General features: G+C 46.5%; 1 protein-coding gene and 1 pseudogene across 1 annotated transcript; both read left to right on the top strand.

Moving 5' to 3' along the window:
• The first annotated feature begins 11,525 nt into the window (after positions 1–11,525).
• On the top strand, positions 11,526–15,812 carry LOC117193878 (annotated as a pseudogene).
• On the top strand, positions 12,632–13,390 carry LOC108160691 (nucleolin-like). The gene is made up of 2 exons (XM_017294843.2): positions 12,632–13,299; positions 13,355–13,390. The coding sequence occupies exons 1-2, from the start codon at positions 12,730–12,732 to the stop codon at positions 13,373–13,375; spliced, it is 591 nt and encodes a 196-aa protein (XP_017150332.2). The 5' UTR covers positions 12,632–12,729; the 3' UTR covers positions 13,376–13,390.
• Positions 15,813–19,055: the final 3,243 nt, after the last annotated feature.

The following is a 19,055-nucleotide window of genomic DNA, read 5'->3' as shown; positions in this document are numbered from 1 at the left end:
ATTTGGAATTTGTGCCGCCAGCACTGCACAGACATTGCACAAATGCAGCAACAACAGAAAATCGTGCTGCAGAGGGGCCAGGCAGTGGAACAAACTCACATTTTCTCACAATAGTTTGCTGTGGAAAATGCGACACAGAATGAACGGAAAGACCGCTAGGCCCCACGAGAGGGAGGGAGAGAGCACAGAGTCTGGGCTGCAATCGCAATCTAAATAATAAAATTATCTGATCTGATACACATTCAGCAATCTGATAGATATGGTCGTTATCTATGATTCTGCGTTTTTAGTTTTCTCGAATCTGCAATATTGTGAATGCAACAGATTTTCGTCCTTTGTGAGGGCTGAAGGGGGTGGGGCGAAATTCTGAGATAAACGTTTTATAGTGAGATCTAACAGAAGTGCGGATACCAAATTTGGTTACTCTAGCCTTAATAGTCTCTGAGATTTGTGGATTCCCCAGATTTTCGTCCTTTGCGGGGGCGGAAGGGGGTGTGGCGAAATTTGGACACGAAACGGTCAAGGTCCGATATCACAGGAGTATGGATACCAAATTTGGTTGCTCTGGCTCTTATAGGTTCTGAGATCCTTGAACTCATATTTTGCAATTGGCAAAACCGACCATGAAACCTGTGTGTTAGAGAGAGACAGAGCGAGAAAGAATGAAATTGTTTTCTTGATTCTGGCTATAATAATTATACGATCTGGTTGAGATTTTACACTCTAGAACATATAGTCATCCTCTACGATTCTGCGTTTTTGGTTTTATCGTATCTTTAAAAATGTTGATTCCACAGATTTTCGTCTTTTGTGGGGGCGGAAGTGGGCGGGGCGAAGTTTTGAAATATTTTTGTAGCAGTGACATATCACAGAAGTCTGGATCCAAAACATCGTTGCTCTAGCTCTTATAGTCTTTGAGCACTAGGCGCTGAAGGGGACGGACAGACGGACGGACGGACGGACGGACAGCCGGACAGACAGACAGACAGGGCTCAATCGACTCGGCTATTGATGCTGATCAAGAATATATATACTTTATGGGGTCGGAACCGATTCCTTCTGGACGTTACACACATCCACTTTTACCACAAATCTAATATACCCCAATACTCATTTTGAGTATCATAAATTATGACCCATTTTGATAAACAGATAACAGATAGTGACAGTCGGCTCATCAGAGTCATATCGCTCCTTGCCAACAATCTAATCGGAGGGTAAATAGTTATCTAGAGGTTATACCATGGCGATCTCTCGCTTAATTGAACCACTTCCAGGTGCCAGAGTGGTGGCAGAGAGTGTGTTCCCCTCAGGTAATACAACTTCCACCTGTTGCCCAATGGCCGTGACTATTCTTATCTTCACTGACTCACTCTAAAGGGGTCTACTTTATAGAACTGGATACGTAGTTTGATAGGACTAGGTCAAAGTCGGTTAAAGAGTTATTTCCCATTAATAATCGGTTCACTTTTTATATCCGATACTCAAAATGAGTATTGGGGTATATTAGACTTGTGGTGAAAATGGATGTGTGTAACGTCCAGAAGGAATCGTTTCCGACCCCATAAAGTATATATATTCTTGATCAGCATCAATAGCCGTTGTGAGTTGCTGCGGACACCGCAACTCTACAGTTATACCCGATACTAAGTCAGTATGGCTCCTCCTGCAGCCGCCGCTAATATTAAACGACACGACAAAGAGTGCGTGCGAGAGAGACAGAAAATCAGTCTGAGCGTGACGTCGGGCGCTGCGTAGCCACTGCAAATTGATTTGTTCCTATTGGCTATAAAAATGATCTGATCTGATCCAGATTCAGCAATCTGATAGATATGGTCATTATCTATGATTCTGCGTTTTTAGTTTTCTCGAATGTGCAATATTGTGGATGCAACAGATTTTCGTCCTTTGTGGGGGCGGAAGGGGGTGGGGCGAAATTTTGAGATATACGTTTTATAGTGAGATCTAACAGGAGTGCGGATACTAATTTTGGTTACTCTAGCGTTAATAGTCTTTGAGATTTTTGAATATCCCCAGATTTTCGTCCTTTGCGGGGGCGGAAGGGGGTGTGGCGAAATTTTGAAACAAACTCGTCTCGGTCCGATATATAAGGAGTGTGGATACCAAATTTGGTTGCTCTAGCTTTTGTAGTCTCTGAGATCTAGGCGCTAATGTTTTACTCTAAGCAAAGCCGGCTATGCTACGTGTGTGTTAGAGAGAGAAAGGGCGAGAAAAACGAAATTGTTTTCTTGATGCTGGCTATAATAATCATACGATCCAATTCAGATTCCGCAGTCTTAAAGATATGGTCATTCTCTACAATTCTACGTTTTTGGTTTTCTCATATCTTTAAAATTGTGGATGCCACAGATTTTCGTCCTTTGTGGGGGCGGAAGTGGGCGGGGCGAGTTTTGAAATATTTTTGTAGCAGTGACATATCACAGAAGTCTGGGTCCAAAACATCGTTGCTCTAGCTCTTATAGTCTTTGAGCACTAGGCGCTGAAGGGGACGGACAGACGGACGGACGGACAGACGGACAGACAGACATGGCTCAATCGACTCGGCTATTGATGCTGATCAAGAATATATATACTTTATGGGGTCGGAAACGATTCCTTCTGGACGTTACACACATCCACTTTTACCCCAAATCTAATATACCCCAATACTCATTTTGAGTATCGGGTATAATAACGACCATATCTATCAGATTGTTGATTCCGGATCAGATCGGATCATTTTTGTAGCCAAAAGCAAGAAATCAATTGGCAGTGGCTACGCAGCGCCCGACGTCACGCTCAGACTGATTTTCTGTCTCTCTCGCACGCACTCTTTGTCGTGTCGTTTAATATTAGCTGCGTCTGCCGGAGGAGAGCCATACTGACTTAGTATCGGGTATAACTGTAGAGTTGCGGTGTCCGCAGCAACTCACAACGTTCCACCTCGTTTGTACAGTTTTTATACCCGATACTCAAAATGAGTATTGGGGTATATTAGATTTGTGGTAAAAGTGGATGTGTGTAACGTCCAGAAGTAATCGTTTCCGACCCCATAAAGTATATATATTCTTCATCAGCATCAATAGCCGAGTCGATTGAGCCATGTCTGTCTGTCCGTCTGTCCGTCCGTCCGTCTGTCCGTCTGTCCGTCCCCTTCAGCGCCTAGTGCTCAAAGACTATAAGAGCGAGAGCAACGATGTTTTGGATCCAGACTTCTGTGATATGTCACTGCTACAAAAATATTTCAAAACTTCACCCCGCCCACTTCCGCCCCCACAAAGGACGAAAATCTGTGGCATCCACAATTTTAAAGATATGAGAAAACCAAAAACGTAGAATTGTAGAGAATGACCATATCTTTAAGACTGCGGAATCTGAATTGGATCGTATTATTATTATAGCCAGCATCAAGAAAACAATTTCATTTTTTCTCGCCCTGTCTCTCTCTAACACACACGTAGCATAGGCGGCTTTGCTTAGAGTAAAACATTAGCGCCTAGATCTCAGAGACTACAAAAGCTAGAGCAACCAAATTTGGTATCCACACTCCTAATATATCGGACCGAGACGAGTTTGTTTCAAAATTTCGCCACACCCCCTTTCGCCCCCGCAAAGGACGAAAATCTGGGGATATTCAAAAATCTCAGAGACTATTAAGGCTAGAGTAACCAAATTTGGTATCCGCACTCCTGTTAGATCTTACTATAAAACGTGTATCTCAAAATTTCGCCCTACCCCCTTCCGCCCCCACAAAGGACGAAAATCTGTTGCATCCACAATATTGCACATTCGAGAAAACTAAAAACGCAGAATCATAGATAACGACCATATCTATCAGATTGCTGAATCTGGATCAGATCAGATCATTTTTATAGCCAATGGGAACAAATCAATTTGCAGTGGCTACCGCGCCCGACGTCACGCTCAGACTGATTTTCTGTCTCTCTCGCACGCACTCTTTGTCGTGTCGTTTAATATTAGCGGCGTCTGCCGGAGGAGAGCCGTACTGACTTAGTATCGGGTATAACCGTAGAGTTGCGGTGTCCGTAGCAACTCACAACGTTCCCCCTCGTTATACCCGATACTCAAAATGAGTATTGGGGTATATTAGATTTGCGGTAAAAGTGGATGTGTGTAACGTCCAGAAGGAATCGTTTCCGACCCCATAAAGTATATATATTCTTGATCAGCATCAATAGCCAAGTCGATTGAGTCCTGTCTGTCTGTCCGTCCGTCCGTCCGTCCGTCTGTCCGTCTGTCCGTCCCCTTCAGCGCCTAGTGCTCAAAGACTATAAGAGCTAGAGCAACGATGTGTTGGATCCAGACTTCTCTGATATGTCACTGCTACAAAAATATTTCAAAACTTCGCCCCGCCCACTTCCGCCCCCACAAATGACGAAAATCTGTGGCATCCACAATTTTAAACCAAAAACGTAGAATTGTAGAGAATGACTATATGTTCTAGAGTGTAAAATCTCCATCAGATCGTATAATGATTATAGGCAGCATCAAGAAAACAATTTCATTTTTTCTCGACCTGTCTCTCTCTAACAGACACGTAGCATAGCGCCTAGATCTCAGAGACTACAAAAGCTAGAGCAACCAAATTTGGTATCCACACTCCTAATATATCGGACCGAGACGAGTTTGTTTCAAAATTTCGCCACACCCCCTTCCGCCCCCGCAAAGGACGAAAATCTGGGGATATTCACAAATCTCAAAGACTATTAACGCTAGAGTAACCAAATTTAGTAACCGCACTCCTGTTAGATCTCACTATAAAACGTATATATCAAAATTTCGCCCCACCCCCTTCCGCCCCCACAAAGGACGAAAATCTGTTGCATCCACAATATTGCACATTCGAGAAAACTAAAAACGCAGAATCATAGATAACAAACATATCTATCAGATTGCTGAATCTGGATCAGATCGGATCATTTTTGTAGCCAAAAGCAAGAAATCAATTTGCAGTGGGCGCGCAGCGTCCGATGTCACGCTCAGACTGATTTTCTGTCTCTCTCGCACGCACTCTTTGTCGTGTCGTTTAATATTAGCTGCGTCTGCCAGAGGAGAGCCATACTGACTTAGTATCGGGTATAACCGTAGAGTTGCGGTGTCCGCAGCAACTCACAACGTTCCCCCTCGTTTTTATACCCGATACTCAAAATGAGTATTGGGGTATATTAGATTTGTGGTAAAAGTGGATGTGTGTAACGTCCAAAAGGAATCGTTTCCGACCCCATAAAGTATATATATTCTTGATCAGCATCAATAGCCGAGTCGATTGAGCCCTGTCTGTCTGTCCGTCTGTCCGTCCGTCCGTCTGTCCGTCTGTTCGTCCCCTTCAGCGCCTAGTGCTCAAAGACTATAAGAGCGAGAGCAACGATGTTTTGGATCCAGACTTCTGTAATATGTCACTGCTACAAAGGACACACTGCGCCCCCACAAAGGACGAAAATCTGTGGCATCCACAATTTTAAAGATATGAGAAAACCAAAAACGTAGAATTGTAGAGAATGACCATATCTTTAAGACTGCGGAATCTGAATTGGATCGTATTATTATTATAGCCAGCATCAAGAAAACAATTTCATTTTTTCTCGCCCTGTCTCTCTCTAACACACACGTAGCATAGGCGGCTTTGCTTAGAGTAAAACATTAGCGCCTAGATCTCAGAGACTACAAAAGCTAGAGCAACCAAATTGGTTATCCACACTCCTTATATATCGGACCGGGACGAGTTTGTTTCAAAATTTCGCCACATCCCCTTCCGCCCCCGCAAAGGACGAAAATCTGGGGATATTCACAAATCTCAAAGACTATTAACGCTAGAGTAACCAAAATTAGTATCCGCACTCCTGTTAGATCTCACTATAAAAAGTATATCTCAAAATTTCGCCCCACCCCCTTCCGCCCCCACAAAAGACGAAAATCTGTTGCATCCACAATATTGCACATTCGAGAAAACTAAAAACGCAGAATCATAGATAACGACCATATCTATCAGATTGCTGAATCTGGATCAGATCAGATCATTTTTATAGCCAATGGGAACAAATCAATTTGCAGTGGCTACGCAGCGCCCGACGTCACGCTCAGACTGATTTTCTGTCTCTCTCGCACGCACTCTTTGTCGTGTCGTTTAATATTAGCGGCGTCTGCCGGAGGAGAGCCGTACTGACTTAGTATCGGGTATAACCGTAGAGTTGCGGTGTCCGTAGCAACTCACAACGTTCCCCCTCGTTATACCCGATACTCAAAATGAGTATTGGGGTATATTAGATTTGTGGTAAAAGTGGATGTGTGTAACGTCCAGAAGGAATCGTTTCCGACCCCATAAAGTATATATATTCTTGATCAGCATCAATAGCCAAGTCGATTGAGTCCTGTCTGTCTGTCCGTCCGTCCGTCCGTCCGTCTGTCCGTCTGTCCGTCTGTCCGTCCCCTTCAGCGCCTAGTGCTCAAAGACTATAAGAGCTAGAGCAACGATGTGTTGGATCCAGACTTCTCTGATATGTCACTGCTACAAAAATATTTCAAAACTTCGCCCCGCCCACTTCCGCCCCCACAAATGACGAAAATCTGTGGCATCCACAATTTTAAACCAAAAACGTAGAATTGTAGAGAATGACTATATGTTCTAGAGTGTAAAATCTCCATCAGATCGTATAATGATTATAGGCAGCATCAAGAAAACAATTTCATTTTTTCTCGACCTGTCTCTCTCCAACAGACACGTAGCATAGGCGGCTTTGCTTAGAGTAAAACATTAGCGCCTAGATCTCAGAGACTACAAAAGCTAGAGCAACCAAATTTGGTATCCACACTCCTAATATATCGGACCGAGACGAGTTTGTTTCAAAATTTCGCCACACCCCCTTCCGCCCCCGCAAAGGACGAAAATCTGGGGATATTCACAAATCTCAAAGACTATTAACGCTAAAGTAACCAAATTTAGTAACCGCACTCCTGTTAGATCTCACTATAAAACGTATATATCAAAATTTCGCCCCACCCCCTTCCGCCCCCACAAAGGACGAAAATCTGTTGCATCCACAATATTGCACATTCGAGAAAACTAAAAACGCAGAATCATAGATAACAAACATATCTATCAGATTGCTGAATCTGGATCAGATCGGATCATTTTTGTAGCCAAAAGCAAGAAATCAATTTGCAGTGGGCGCGCAGCGTCCGATGTCACGCTCAGACTGATTTTCTGTCTCTCTCGCACGCACTCTTTGTCGTGTCGTTTAATATTAGCTGCGTCTGCCAGAGGAGAGCCATACTGACTTAGTATCGGGTATAACCGTAGAGTTGCGGTGTCCGCAGCAACTCACAACGTTCCCCCTCGTTTTTATACCCGATACTCAAAATGAGTATTGGGGTATATTAGATTTGTGGTAAAAGTGGATGTGTGTAACGTCCAAAAGGAATCGTTTCCGACCCCATAAAGTATATATATTCTTGATCAGCATCAATAGCCGAGTCGATTGAGCCATGTCTGTCTGTCCGTCTGTCCGTCCGTCCGTCTGTCCGTCTGTCCGTCCCCTTCAGCGCCTAGTGCTCAAAGACTATAAGAGCGAGAGCAACGATGTTTTGGATCCAGACTTCTGTAATATGTCACTGCTACAAAGGACACACTGCGCCCCCACAAAGGACGAAAATCTGTGGCATCCACAATTTTAAAGATATGAGAAAACCAAAAACGTAGAATTGTAGAGAATGACCATATCTTTAAGACTGCGGAATCTGAATTGGATCGTATTATTATTATAGCCAGCATCAAGAAAACAATTTCATTTTTTCTCGCCCTGTCTCTCTCTAACACACACGTAGCATAGGCGGCTTTGCTTAGAGTAAAACATTAGCGCCTAGATCTCAGAGACTACAAAAGCTAGAGCAACCAAATTGGGTATCCACACTCCTTATATATCGGACCGGGACGAGTTTGTTTCAAAATTTCGCCACACCCCCTTCCGCCCCCGCAAAGGTCGAAAATCTGGGGATATTCACAAATCTCAAAGACTATTAACGCTAGAGTAACCAAAATTAGTATCCGCACTCCTGTTAGATCTCACTATAAAACGTATATCTCAGAATTTCGCCCCACCCCCTTCCGCCCCCACAAAAGACGAAAATCTGTTGCATCCACAATATTGCACATTCGAGAAAACTAAAAACGCAGAATCATAGATAACGCCCATATCTATCAGATTGCTGAATCTGGATCAGATCAGATCATTTTTATAGCCAATAGGAACAAATCAATTTGCAGTGGCTACGCAGCGCCCGACGTCACGCTCAGACTGATTTTCTGTCTCTCTCGCACGCACTCTTTGTCGTGTCGTTTAATATTAGCGGCGTCTGCCGGAGGAGAGCCGTACTGACTTAGTATCGGGTATAACCGTAGAGTTGCGGTGTCCGCAGCAACTCACAACGTTCCCCCTCGTTATACCCGATACTCAAAATGAGTATTGGGGTATATTAGATGTGTGTAACGTCCAGAAGGAATCGTTTCCGACCCCATAAAGTATATATATTCTTGATCTGCATCAATAGCCGAGTCGATTGAGTCCTGTCTGTCTGTCCGTCCGTCCGTCTGTCCGTCTGTCCGTCCCCTTCAGCGCCTAGTGCTCAAAGACTATAAGAGCTAGAGCAACGATGTTTTGGATCCAGACTTCTGTGATATGTCACTGCTACAAAAATATTTCAAAACTTCACCCCGCCCACTTTCGCCCCCACAAAGGACGAAAATCTGTGGCATCCACAATTTTAAAGATATGAGAAAACCAAAAACGTTGAATTGTAGAAGATGACTATATCTTCTAGAGTGCAAAATCTGAACCAGATCGTATAATTATTATAGCCAGCATCAAGAAAACAATTTCATTTTTTCTCGCCCTGTCTCTCTCTAACACACACGTAGCATAGGCGGCTTTGCTTAGAGGAAAACATTAGCGCCTAGATCTCAGAGACTACAAAAGCTAGAGCAACCAAATTTGGTATCCACACTCCTAATATATCGGACCGAGACGAGTTTGTTTCAAAATTTCGCCACACCCCCTTCCGCCCCCGCAAAGGACGAAAATCTGGGGATATTCAAAAATCTCAGAGACTATTAAGGCTAGAGTAACCAAATTTAGTAACCGCACTCCTGTTAGATCTCACTATAAAACGTATATATCAAAATTTCGCCCCACACCCTTCCGCCCCCACAAAGGACGAAAATCTGTTGCATCCACAATATTGCACATTCGAGAAAACTAAAAACGCAGAATCATAGATAACGACCATATCTATCAGATTGCTGAATCTGGATCAGATCGGATCATTTTTGTAGCCAAAAGCAAGAAATCAATTTGGAGTGGCCGCGCAGCGTCCGACGTCACGCTCAGACTGATTTTCTGTCTCTCTCGCACGCACTCTTTGTCGTGTCGTTTAATATTAGCGGCGTCTGCCAGAGGAGAGCCATACTGACTTAGTATCGGGTATAACCGTAGAGTTGCGGTGTCCGCAGCAACTCACAACGTTCCCCCTCGTTATACCCGATACTCAAAATGAGTATTGGGGTATATTAGATGTGTGTAACGTCCAGAAGGAATCGTTTCCGACCCCATAAAGTATATATATTCTTGATCAGCATCAATAGCCGAGTCGATTGAGTCCTGTCTGTCTGTCCGTCCGTCCGTCTGTCCGTCTGTCCGTCCCCTTCAGCGCCTAGTGCTCAAAGACTATAAGAGCTAGAGCAACGATGTTTTGGGTCCAGACTTCTGTGATATGTCACTGCTACAAAAATATTTCAAAACTTCACCCCGCCCACTTTCGCCCCCACAAAGGACGAAAATCTGTGGCATCCACAATTTTAAAGATATGAGAAAACCAAAAACGTAGAGTTGTAGAGAATGACCATATCTTCAAGACTGCGGAATCTGAATTGGATCGTATTATTATTATAGCCAGCATCAAGAAAACAATTTCATTTTTTCTCGCCCTGTCTCTCTCTAACACACACGTAGCATAGGCGGCTTTGCTTAGAGTAAAACATTAGCGCCTAGATCTCAGAGACTACAAAAGCTAGAGCAACCAAATTTGGTATTCACACTCCTAATATATCGGACCGAGACGAGTTTGTTTCAAAATTTCGCCACACCCCCTTCCGCCCCCGCAAAGGATGAAAATCTGGGGATATTCACAAATCTCAGAGACTATTAAGGCTATAGTAACCAAATTTGGTATCCGCACTCCTGTTAGATCTCACTATAAAACGTATATCTCAAAATTTCGCCCCACGCCCCAAATCGTTTAATATTAGCGGCGTCTGCCGGAGGAGAGCCATACTGACTTAGTATCGGGTATAACCGTAGAGTTGCGGTGTCCGCAGCAACTCACAACGTTCCCCCTCGTTCCTTTTGTTTTGTTTTTTTGTTTTTTTTTGTATTTTTTGATGGTGTATCGGCATAATTTGCTCAAAATCGCTGCGCGGAGATATGTCGCTTCTAAGCGTCATAGCTCCGCGCGGAGATATGTCGTTTGTGGAACGGCGGAGATATGTCGTTTCAAAACGTCATATCTCCGCGCGGAGATATGTGGTTTGTGACACGGCGGAGATATGTCGTTTCAAAACGTCATATCTCCGAGCGGAGATATGACGCTTTCAAACGACATAAGTCCGCCAGAAAAAAAGCGACATAATTCCGCCGGCAAAATGTACTGGGCGGAGATATGTCGTCGGAGATATGACGCTATGCCGATCATATATATCAGATTGCTGAATCTGGATCAGATCAGATCATTTTTATAGCCAAAAGGAACAAATCAATTTGCACTGGCTACGCAGCACCCGACGTCACGCTCAGACTGATTTTCTGTCTCTCTCGCACGCACTCCTTGTCGTGTCGTTTAATATTAGCGGCGTCTGCCGGAGGAGAGCCATACTGACTTAGTATCGGGTATAACTGTAGAGTTGCGGTGTCCGCAGCAACTCACAACGTTCCCCCTCGTTTTTAGTTATAAATGTTTGATTAATATTGAAATGTAACGTATTTTATTTGTGTGAAAGTCTGTGGTGCTTAGGGTTCTGTGCATGAATAGTGAACAACTGAGCAAGTCAGCAACTGAGCAAGTGATCAATTGAGCAACTGAGCAAGTGAACAACTGAGCAAGTGAACAAGTGAGTAACTGAGCAATCTAAGAGAGCAAGTGAGCAAGTGAGCAATATGAGTGAGTTGACTCACTTACTAAAAAAGAACAAGTGAACATGTTCACCAAAATGAGCAATGTTTACCCAACACTATTGCTCTAGCTCTTATAGTCTTTGAGCACTAGGCGCTGAAGGGGACGGACAGACGGACAGACGGACGGACGGACAGACGGACAGACGGACAGACAGACATGGCTCAATCGACTCGGCTATTGATGCTGATCAAGAATATATATACTTTATGGGGTCGGAAACGATTCCTTCTGGACGTTACACACATCCACTTTTACCACAAATCTAATATACCCCAATACTCATTTTGAGTATCGGGTATAACAAGTGCAACTCTCGTCGCCGCATCAGGCAGCAGGCGGCGGAGCAGGAGCGCCACCCCAGTACCAACATGGACGCCGACGGTGCCAGACAACGCGACAGTGCCGTGAGCAGCAGCTCCAGCTCATTCCAGCTCTCCTACTTGGTCAACTCCGATACGGAGAGTGCGTTCCAGCGTCGCTCTCTGCTCAAAATGCGCGAGCCCAAGGTAGAGGTGGAGGGCGAGAGCGCGCCGCAGATACCCATGACACCCACAACGCCAGATCCCGCGTGGCTCGATGTCCGCCAAAAGGTGCAGCGCTTCGAGACGCTGAAGACGACCATTGGATACCTTAGCCAGGAGAGACATAGCCTGAAGTTGCTCGAGAATCACCGCCGTCATTCGAGGACCATGCGGGGGAGCATGGGACGCCCCCGGCCACACCACCACGACGCATCCGCCTTCCTGGTCTGGCCGGCAGTCGGAGCAGCTCCATACCCAGCACTCCCGGCACCACGAATAGCAGCATTAGCGAGGTGCGCTCCGAGGACGAAGTGGACCAGATATCGGACTTTGAAACGGATCCACATGCAACCAGGGAGTACGTACTCGCCGAGAGCGCCTCCGAGGTCTTGCCCAGCCATGTCGTAGATCCCGAAGATGAGTCGAGTAACCAGCAGGTGCAGCGTTCGATCAGCGTCGATCAACCAGCGGCGAGCCACACATTGCCGCTGCAAATGCGCAATGATCAGGACTTTCCAAGGTAAGTGATAAACAGAACTGCGGGGGGCAGAGATAGTTGCACCAGAGAGAGTTTTCTATGTTTCCTTGGCCCTGCCCGACACTGAGGGCCATCTGGGCAGGGCAGCCTTCCACAGTGTTGATTAAGTAGATTTCGCGGTCGTTGAGCTTCCTTTTTGGTGTCAGAATCCAATTATGCGAGTTAAGCCACATAACCGCAGGCATTCAATGCATTCGTGCATCGCCGACGAGGCTTAATTGGCAAAGTGTTAATTACGTTTTTGAGCACTTTTCGCTAACCGGTTTGCCGCTCGCTGGAAATGCCCGCAAAAGGGGTGCTGCCAACTGGCCTAGCAGCTTGCTGTGGCCGAGAAGTCATTCCAGAGGGTATTTACTTTTGGGAAATGTGTCAAAATTTGTAAAATGTATCTTTGGGAATCGGTTGGCCCAAAGCAGCTGCAGCTAGAACATGAATGGTCCAGAGAAAGAGGAGGCGCCACAGGAGCCGGCACGAAGCGAACCCGACCCCACCGAGGGGCAGCATGTGACGGAGGACGGAAAAGAGACTTCGATAATGGTAGAGGAGGTGCAGAAAGTAGAGCAGGATCAACAGCCGTTGAGGAGGAACGTGTCCATGGCAACGGGGACCAGGGACGATCCATTCCCATCGAGAAGAAAGCACAAAAAGAAAGAAGAGGAGCTGAAGGGGAAGGCGGATGAGTCAGTACCCTTGGCGAAAAGGACCTATCCCAACGCCGACGAGGATGACGAGGAGAACGAGGACGACGAGGACGAGAACGCGAATGAGGTGCTTGTGAAGGAAGATGTGTACGAGCGGAGAAGGAGCGAGAAGGAGCTGCCAAACAGTCGGAGAAATTCGCTTGTGAGAACTTCTCAGAAGAGCAATGTGACTATGGCCGATTCTACGTCCACAGAGGATATGGAACCCACACCGAAGAGAATGACAAGTGATTCGTTTTATCAATGGCAAAGGGCGTCCTCAATCTCGATGCCGGTGATGGAGAGCTGTGCGGAGGGGGTCAGTACTTACCATCGAAACAGTCGCCTTGAGACTATTTGCCAGCTTTCGAAAGTTTTTCATGTGTTCTAGCTGACGGGCTTCATAGTGACTGCCCTGGCCATGTTCATGCTCATCATGCTCTCCTGGTTCCTCATCATGCAGCTGGACTTCATGCTTTACTGCGTTACGGCCATTTGGCAGGCATTCGAAAGCGCTCTGGAAATCTTTGACTCTAAAAAGACGATCCTGCGGCAGATTTATAAGTCCGACTAGATCCCAGTCTGAGTCATGCCTCATGTAAATATGTTCGCGTACTATCATTCGCTTCTTCAGTTGCATAAGGGTGGGAGGCAACGGGGCGCTTATCAGTGGTATCTCTGCCGGTGACTCACATATAAGCTTTGGGGGGCTTATCTGCGTAGCTTCCACACTCTGCTGTTGTTGTTTTTGACTGATAAACATATGTACATGGCAGATAACGAGCACTCAAGACACACAATTCTCCACAGTAACTATCGCTCCACGCCGAGACGAAAGACTGAAATCATTGGGACAACAAATCAGCATCTCGTTGGCAAATTTCACTCGCTCTATCAGCCCAAGGACGAGTGAGTATTGATCGCGAGCCTCTCCTACTATCTGTTCTTTATATAGCTTTCATTCATGCCTTTCAAGGAGGAGGAAGTGGAAATCGAGCTGCGGGATAAGAGCGACAAGTGCGTGCATCCCATTCTAGAGGAGCTGGTCAAGACGGAGGAGGCTTATGTGAACAATCTGTACACGGGCATCGAGAACTATGGCAACATCTTTCAGCGCAAAGATCTGCCGCAGGGTCTCCGTGGCAAGAAATACGATCTCATCGGCAATATCGAAAAGATTGCGGAGTTCCATCGCGATGAGTTCTTGCCGATGCTGCAGCGCAACAAACGTGATCTGAAGCGGTTGTTCGACGAATTCCTGCAGCTACTGGATGTAGGTTTTGGCCACAGATCTCTCAATCACCGAACTCTCTAACGTTTTCCTGTATTTTGTTTAGCAAAACTGCTTCTACGGGTACGTGATCATGGTGAACCATGAACATGCAGAATTCATTGAAACTCTGTGATCTCTACAAAAACTATTTCACCGTAAGTTGACCATTACTTTCGGAGTGAGTTCGTCTTACCTAATTACCGCATTCCCCCGTTCTTTGCTTCTGCAGAACTCCTGGAACGCGACGATAAGCTGGGCATCAATAGCTTCCTAGTGCAGCCCATCCAGCGTATGACCCGCTACCCCCTTCTCTTGACGCAGTTCATCAATGTGAGTGGAATTCGTCGCGTCACTCCGTGAACTAGATATATCGTTGAATCCCTCTTTTAGACCTTCCTCAAGAACCGCGACATTGTCATGAAGCCGCTCATTGAGTCCTGCTGTCGCCTGGAGAAGCGACTGCGCACCCTGCTGACCACCACAAACGAATCGGAGATCATTAACGATATTGTGGGCTGCCACGAGGTGAGGGTCGTGCTCTCCCGTTCCGCTGCTCCCATCCAATCATATCTAATTGCCGCTCTTTGATTGCAGTTCAATGTCTTCTACCAGGGCAAGTTTCGCAAGGTGAACGAGTTCCAGATCTTCGATTGCAAACAGAAGCGCAGCTACCGGGCCAAGGTCTTCATATTCGACAAGTGCATCATCTACACGGAGATCAAGGGCAAGCAGCTGCTCTTCCACGGTCGCTATCCCTGCGAGCACATTGGAATCTCGGCCAAGACCAAGTCGTTCACGCTCTATTACAAGCAGCAGGAGTGCGAATTCACCGCGGATCCGGCCCAGATCTCGCACTGGCTGGACCTCATACGGGACATGATCAACAACTACGCCAACGAGGAACGTCAGAAGCTGCATGAGCTATACGGCCGCGAGAACGATCACCTGCATCGGAAGCCGCCCAGTTTCTCGCTCTACCGCGACTCCAATCGCTTCAGCACCGACAGCGGCATCGGCAACATATGGATAATGCCCAAGCCGGACGAGGAGACGGCCAGCAATTGCAGCACTTGGTATGCCAACTCGTAGACCATGCCCCAAAGCCGCTGTGGGATATGGCAATTAGCAAACCGATCGGATCGATATCGGGTAATGGGAGACCGGCAGTTATAGATCGGTGCTCGTAGAGAGCACCTTCCAGTCCGGAGCTGCCGCGGGCAGGGGCCCACTGGGAAATCAGCCCAGCCAAGTTTTCATTGAATGTTCTTTCAAATTCGTGTTCGTTTTTGTTGCAGGCCAAATGGAAAACACAAATGGAAAACCAAAACAAAAAACATTTCAAGTTGAAAGCTAAATCACCAAATATTTTGTTCTAAGTTTAGTAGTTTAATTAAATTCGTAATAATATTGATGTCGCAAGGCGACTGTCAGTTTGTTGTCGTTGTTCTCTGGTGCCTAAATAATTAAGATTTGATTATTTTATGTGAATATCGACTATGAATTATGTTTAAGTCAATTGTAGTCAATTTAGAAAATTGTATAAATAAAGTGGAACTGAACGAACAAAATTGTGATATTGTAGATGTCGCTAATCGCTAACTAGAAACGACTTCAAAGACACTCTTCCGACTGATTATCTGTCTATCTCTAGATCATGTACATTGCTCTTAATTGGGGGAAAATAATTTACACAATATTTTACAAAAATATCAGCAGCTTCCTTCCACTTTCTCAGAGCAGAATCACACGCCTCAGAGTCGTCAAAACAAACGAATCCATCATGGAAGGTCGGTCGGTCGCAAGCCATTGGCTTTGTCATGAGAGTCAGACGTGGGACAGCTGTTGGCCCTACCCCTCCACCCCTCCACCATCCAGCTGGCACATCGCTCTAAACAAGATTGTTAATGATACGACACGCCACACGGCCAACAACTTGTTTCTGGCTGGCACTTGCACCGCCTTGTGACATCACTACGAAAATGTATATAAATAAACAAATGGCGTATATAAATAAAATAAGAATTATAAACAATTATTAGTATTGTTTGCCCCGGGGCGATCTTCATCATGGGGCATGGGGATTGCTGCTCATCAAAATCTCCCTGAAATGTTCGCCGTTTATTTATAAAATTCCTCGCTTTTTTTTGCTGTTGCCTCATTACGGAATTCTTTTGATTTTAATTGGATGGGTAGAGTAGAGGAGTGTGTCTTGTCTAAAAAATCAATTGTGGCTAATAAACAATAAAAACAATATAACGTGAACAAGTTGATTTGTATAATTCGCTAATGCAAAACGACATCAGTGACGGAAATATAATAGTCGTTTCCGAATGATCTTTGTGAGATCATCGCCACAAAACTCTCACGTGATCACGATGATGATGATATGATGGGAAATGGTCAGTGCCAGAGAGGAATGCGAAGTATAGAAGGGAAAAGCTCCTAACCTTTGAGATAGGTCCGAAAACTACGCGAGCTTTGATTTATAGACCCACTTGGAATGTCACCAAAACCCAACCAGTTCGTTCTCTCACTCTCTGCATATCACATCGCAGACCAGCCAACAAAGTTCAAGGGGAAATCAAATTTTATGATTATATGGTATGACATGGTACGGTATGGCTGGGGGCAGGAATTACAGTTATTACGGGGCCATTAACCAAAGCTCCCTAATTGGTATGCAAATATCGAATCGCAGTGGATCAAATCGCATTATTGGGGCGGTCATAAATCCATGATGAAAGCAAAAGTGTTGCAGAGCCTGATTTATTTCCATCCATTGTTGGCCGCTGAAGCACTTTTCACAGTTTCGAATGGGTTTCGATGTTTACAAACAAATTCGCGTGCATAAGAGAACCACAAAGAAAGAGAACGATCAGTCGGTGCCAAAGAGGGAGAGTGAGCTTTCGGCCGAAGCTTTTGCCAGCCAGCTTGACGAGCGCTCAGCTCGGCACATTTGATTTTCTCGTGCGATTCGGAACGGACTGGAAACGGCGACTATAGAATCGGAATCGGACTACGGTGTCGGTGAATCGGACTAGTGTTTTTGGCGTTTTCTTATCGAAATGCATCGAATTCGATTCCTTCGAAGTGAAAGCCCATAAAGAACAGTGCATCAAATCCTCAGTATGGAGTTGTTCAACTGGTTCGATGTGATATCCGTTGCACTGACATTCCTCGCGATTGTGCTAGTGCAAGTGTTGAATGTCTATTTGCACATACTGGACGACAATACGGGTGCCAAGACAATCGATGTGGTTGACACAGCCCTGGTGAAGGAATGTCGGCTTACTGTTTCGGCGCTTCGTTGCTGCGTCGACGCTGGCGGCTTATCTTTTCGGCGCTTCTCGTCTTCGGTCGTCGCTGAATTGATGCTGTTGGCTACCGTTTCGGCTCTTGGTGTATTCCTCTCTCTCTTTGGCTTCCGCTGCGTTGTTGTTGTTGGGTTTTGTTTCTCGGTGTATTCCTCGCCGTTGCTGCGTCGATGCCGTTGGTTTTCGGTCCTTGGTGTATTCCTCTCTCTCTCTTTGGCTGCTGCTGCGTCGTTGTTGTTGGGTTTTGTTCTGAAAAGCCAGTGGCGTCCGCCGTGATCGTGACTTTCCCCCCCTTTAAAGAGGATAATAAGCTACGTGGGGTAGCGACCCCTCGGGCCGTATAATATATAAAATTAATACCATGTAGCCTTCGTGGCCTTCCCCCTTTCCCCCTTAACCTAAAGCTGAAAAGTCAATGCTTAAACCTAGAAAACGAAGAAAAGTCAACATCTTAATTCAAATAACGTAGGTCCGGGTCCCTCCAACGGGAAAATGCCGGCGAGTTAATGGACGGAAAAATGTGGGTGGAGCGTACGCTCCCTCACACCCCCTCCATACTTCGGGGGTGCCGAAGAGTGACGGTGACGGCCCGGCTGCGGGTAATTTTGATGCGAAAGCAAGTGCCGTCATGGACCTCCAGTCGCCGGACTCCCAGTCGGTAGGCTCGATCGCGTAAGAATACGGTGATGTTGGATATGAGGTCCCGGGGCAACCGCCGACCTGGCGCGTTGGTCCGCCATTCGGGGGGAGCCTCTGCCCATTCCGGGTCGTCCTGCACCGCGGCTACAGTAGGGTGGAGTCGGAGGATCTGCAGCAGGTCGGCCATCTCGCCATACTCCAGCGGGAGGCTCTCTTCGGAGTCGAAGTCAACTACTCCCTCATTGGGACGTTGTGGGGGTAGTCCGGCGTGGGCGGCTACGAGGGGAGGCGGGACGTCATCTGACACCGATGGGTTGGCTGGTGCCCACTGCTGGTTCGCCTGGGGCGCGAAGCCCAGGCTCATGACTCCTACTACTCCTACTCCTTCCCCTGCATCGCTTGCGTGGGACACGTCGGAGTAGTGTGGTCCAGCACCGTCCACGGATTCGTCCTCGTCGTGTACTGCTAGAGGGGTGGCTTCCCGACCTTGACCGGCCAGGTTCCACTCGGCCCAAAGGGGCGAGTCCCATTCGTTCCCGCGAGCCAGTGGGTGTCGGTTCCCTTCGTCCTGCAGCGTGGACGCCAGGCTTTGAGCGTCGCGTATTATCGTCTCGTGCTCGTCGGTGTCCGTGGTCGCGTTGTCGTCGTCGATGGCAGCCCCATAACTCCCGAACCAACGGCGGTGCAGGGCGGCGACGTCGTGATTGGGCGCCGAGCGGACACCTGCGGTTGCGAAGCGGCCATCGGGCTCTACTTCCTCTTCGGCGTCGGTCCCCGGGCCCTGGGTTTGTTGGTCGATTCACCCTTGGATGGCTGCCGCGCGCCGGCACCATGGCTCCCTGTCCTGTT

The sequence above is a fragment of the Drosophila miranda genome (assembly GCF_003369915.1).
Source record: "Drosophila miranda strain MSH22 chromosome Y unlocalized genomic scaffold, D.miranda_PacBio2.1 Contig_Y2_pilon, whole genome shotgun sequence".
Classification (NCBI taxonomy): domain Eukaryota; kingdom Metazoa; phylum Arthropoda; class Insecta; order Diptera; family Drosophilidae; genus Drosophila; species Drosophila miranda.
The sequence above is the reverse complement of the archived record's forward strand: the minus strand, read 5'-3'. Positions and strand labels throughout refer to the sequence as shown.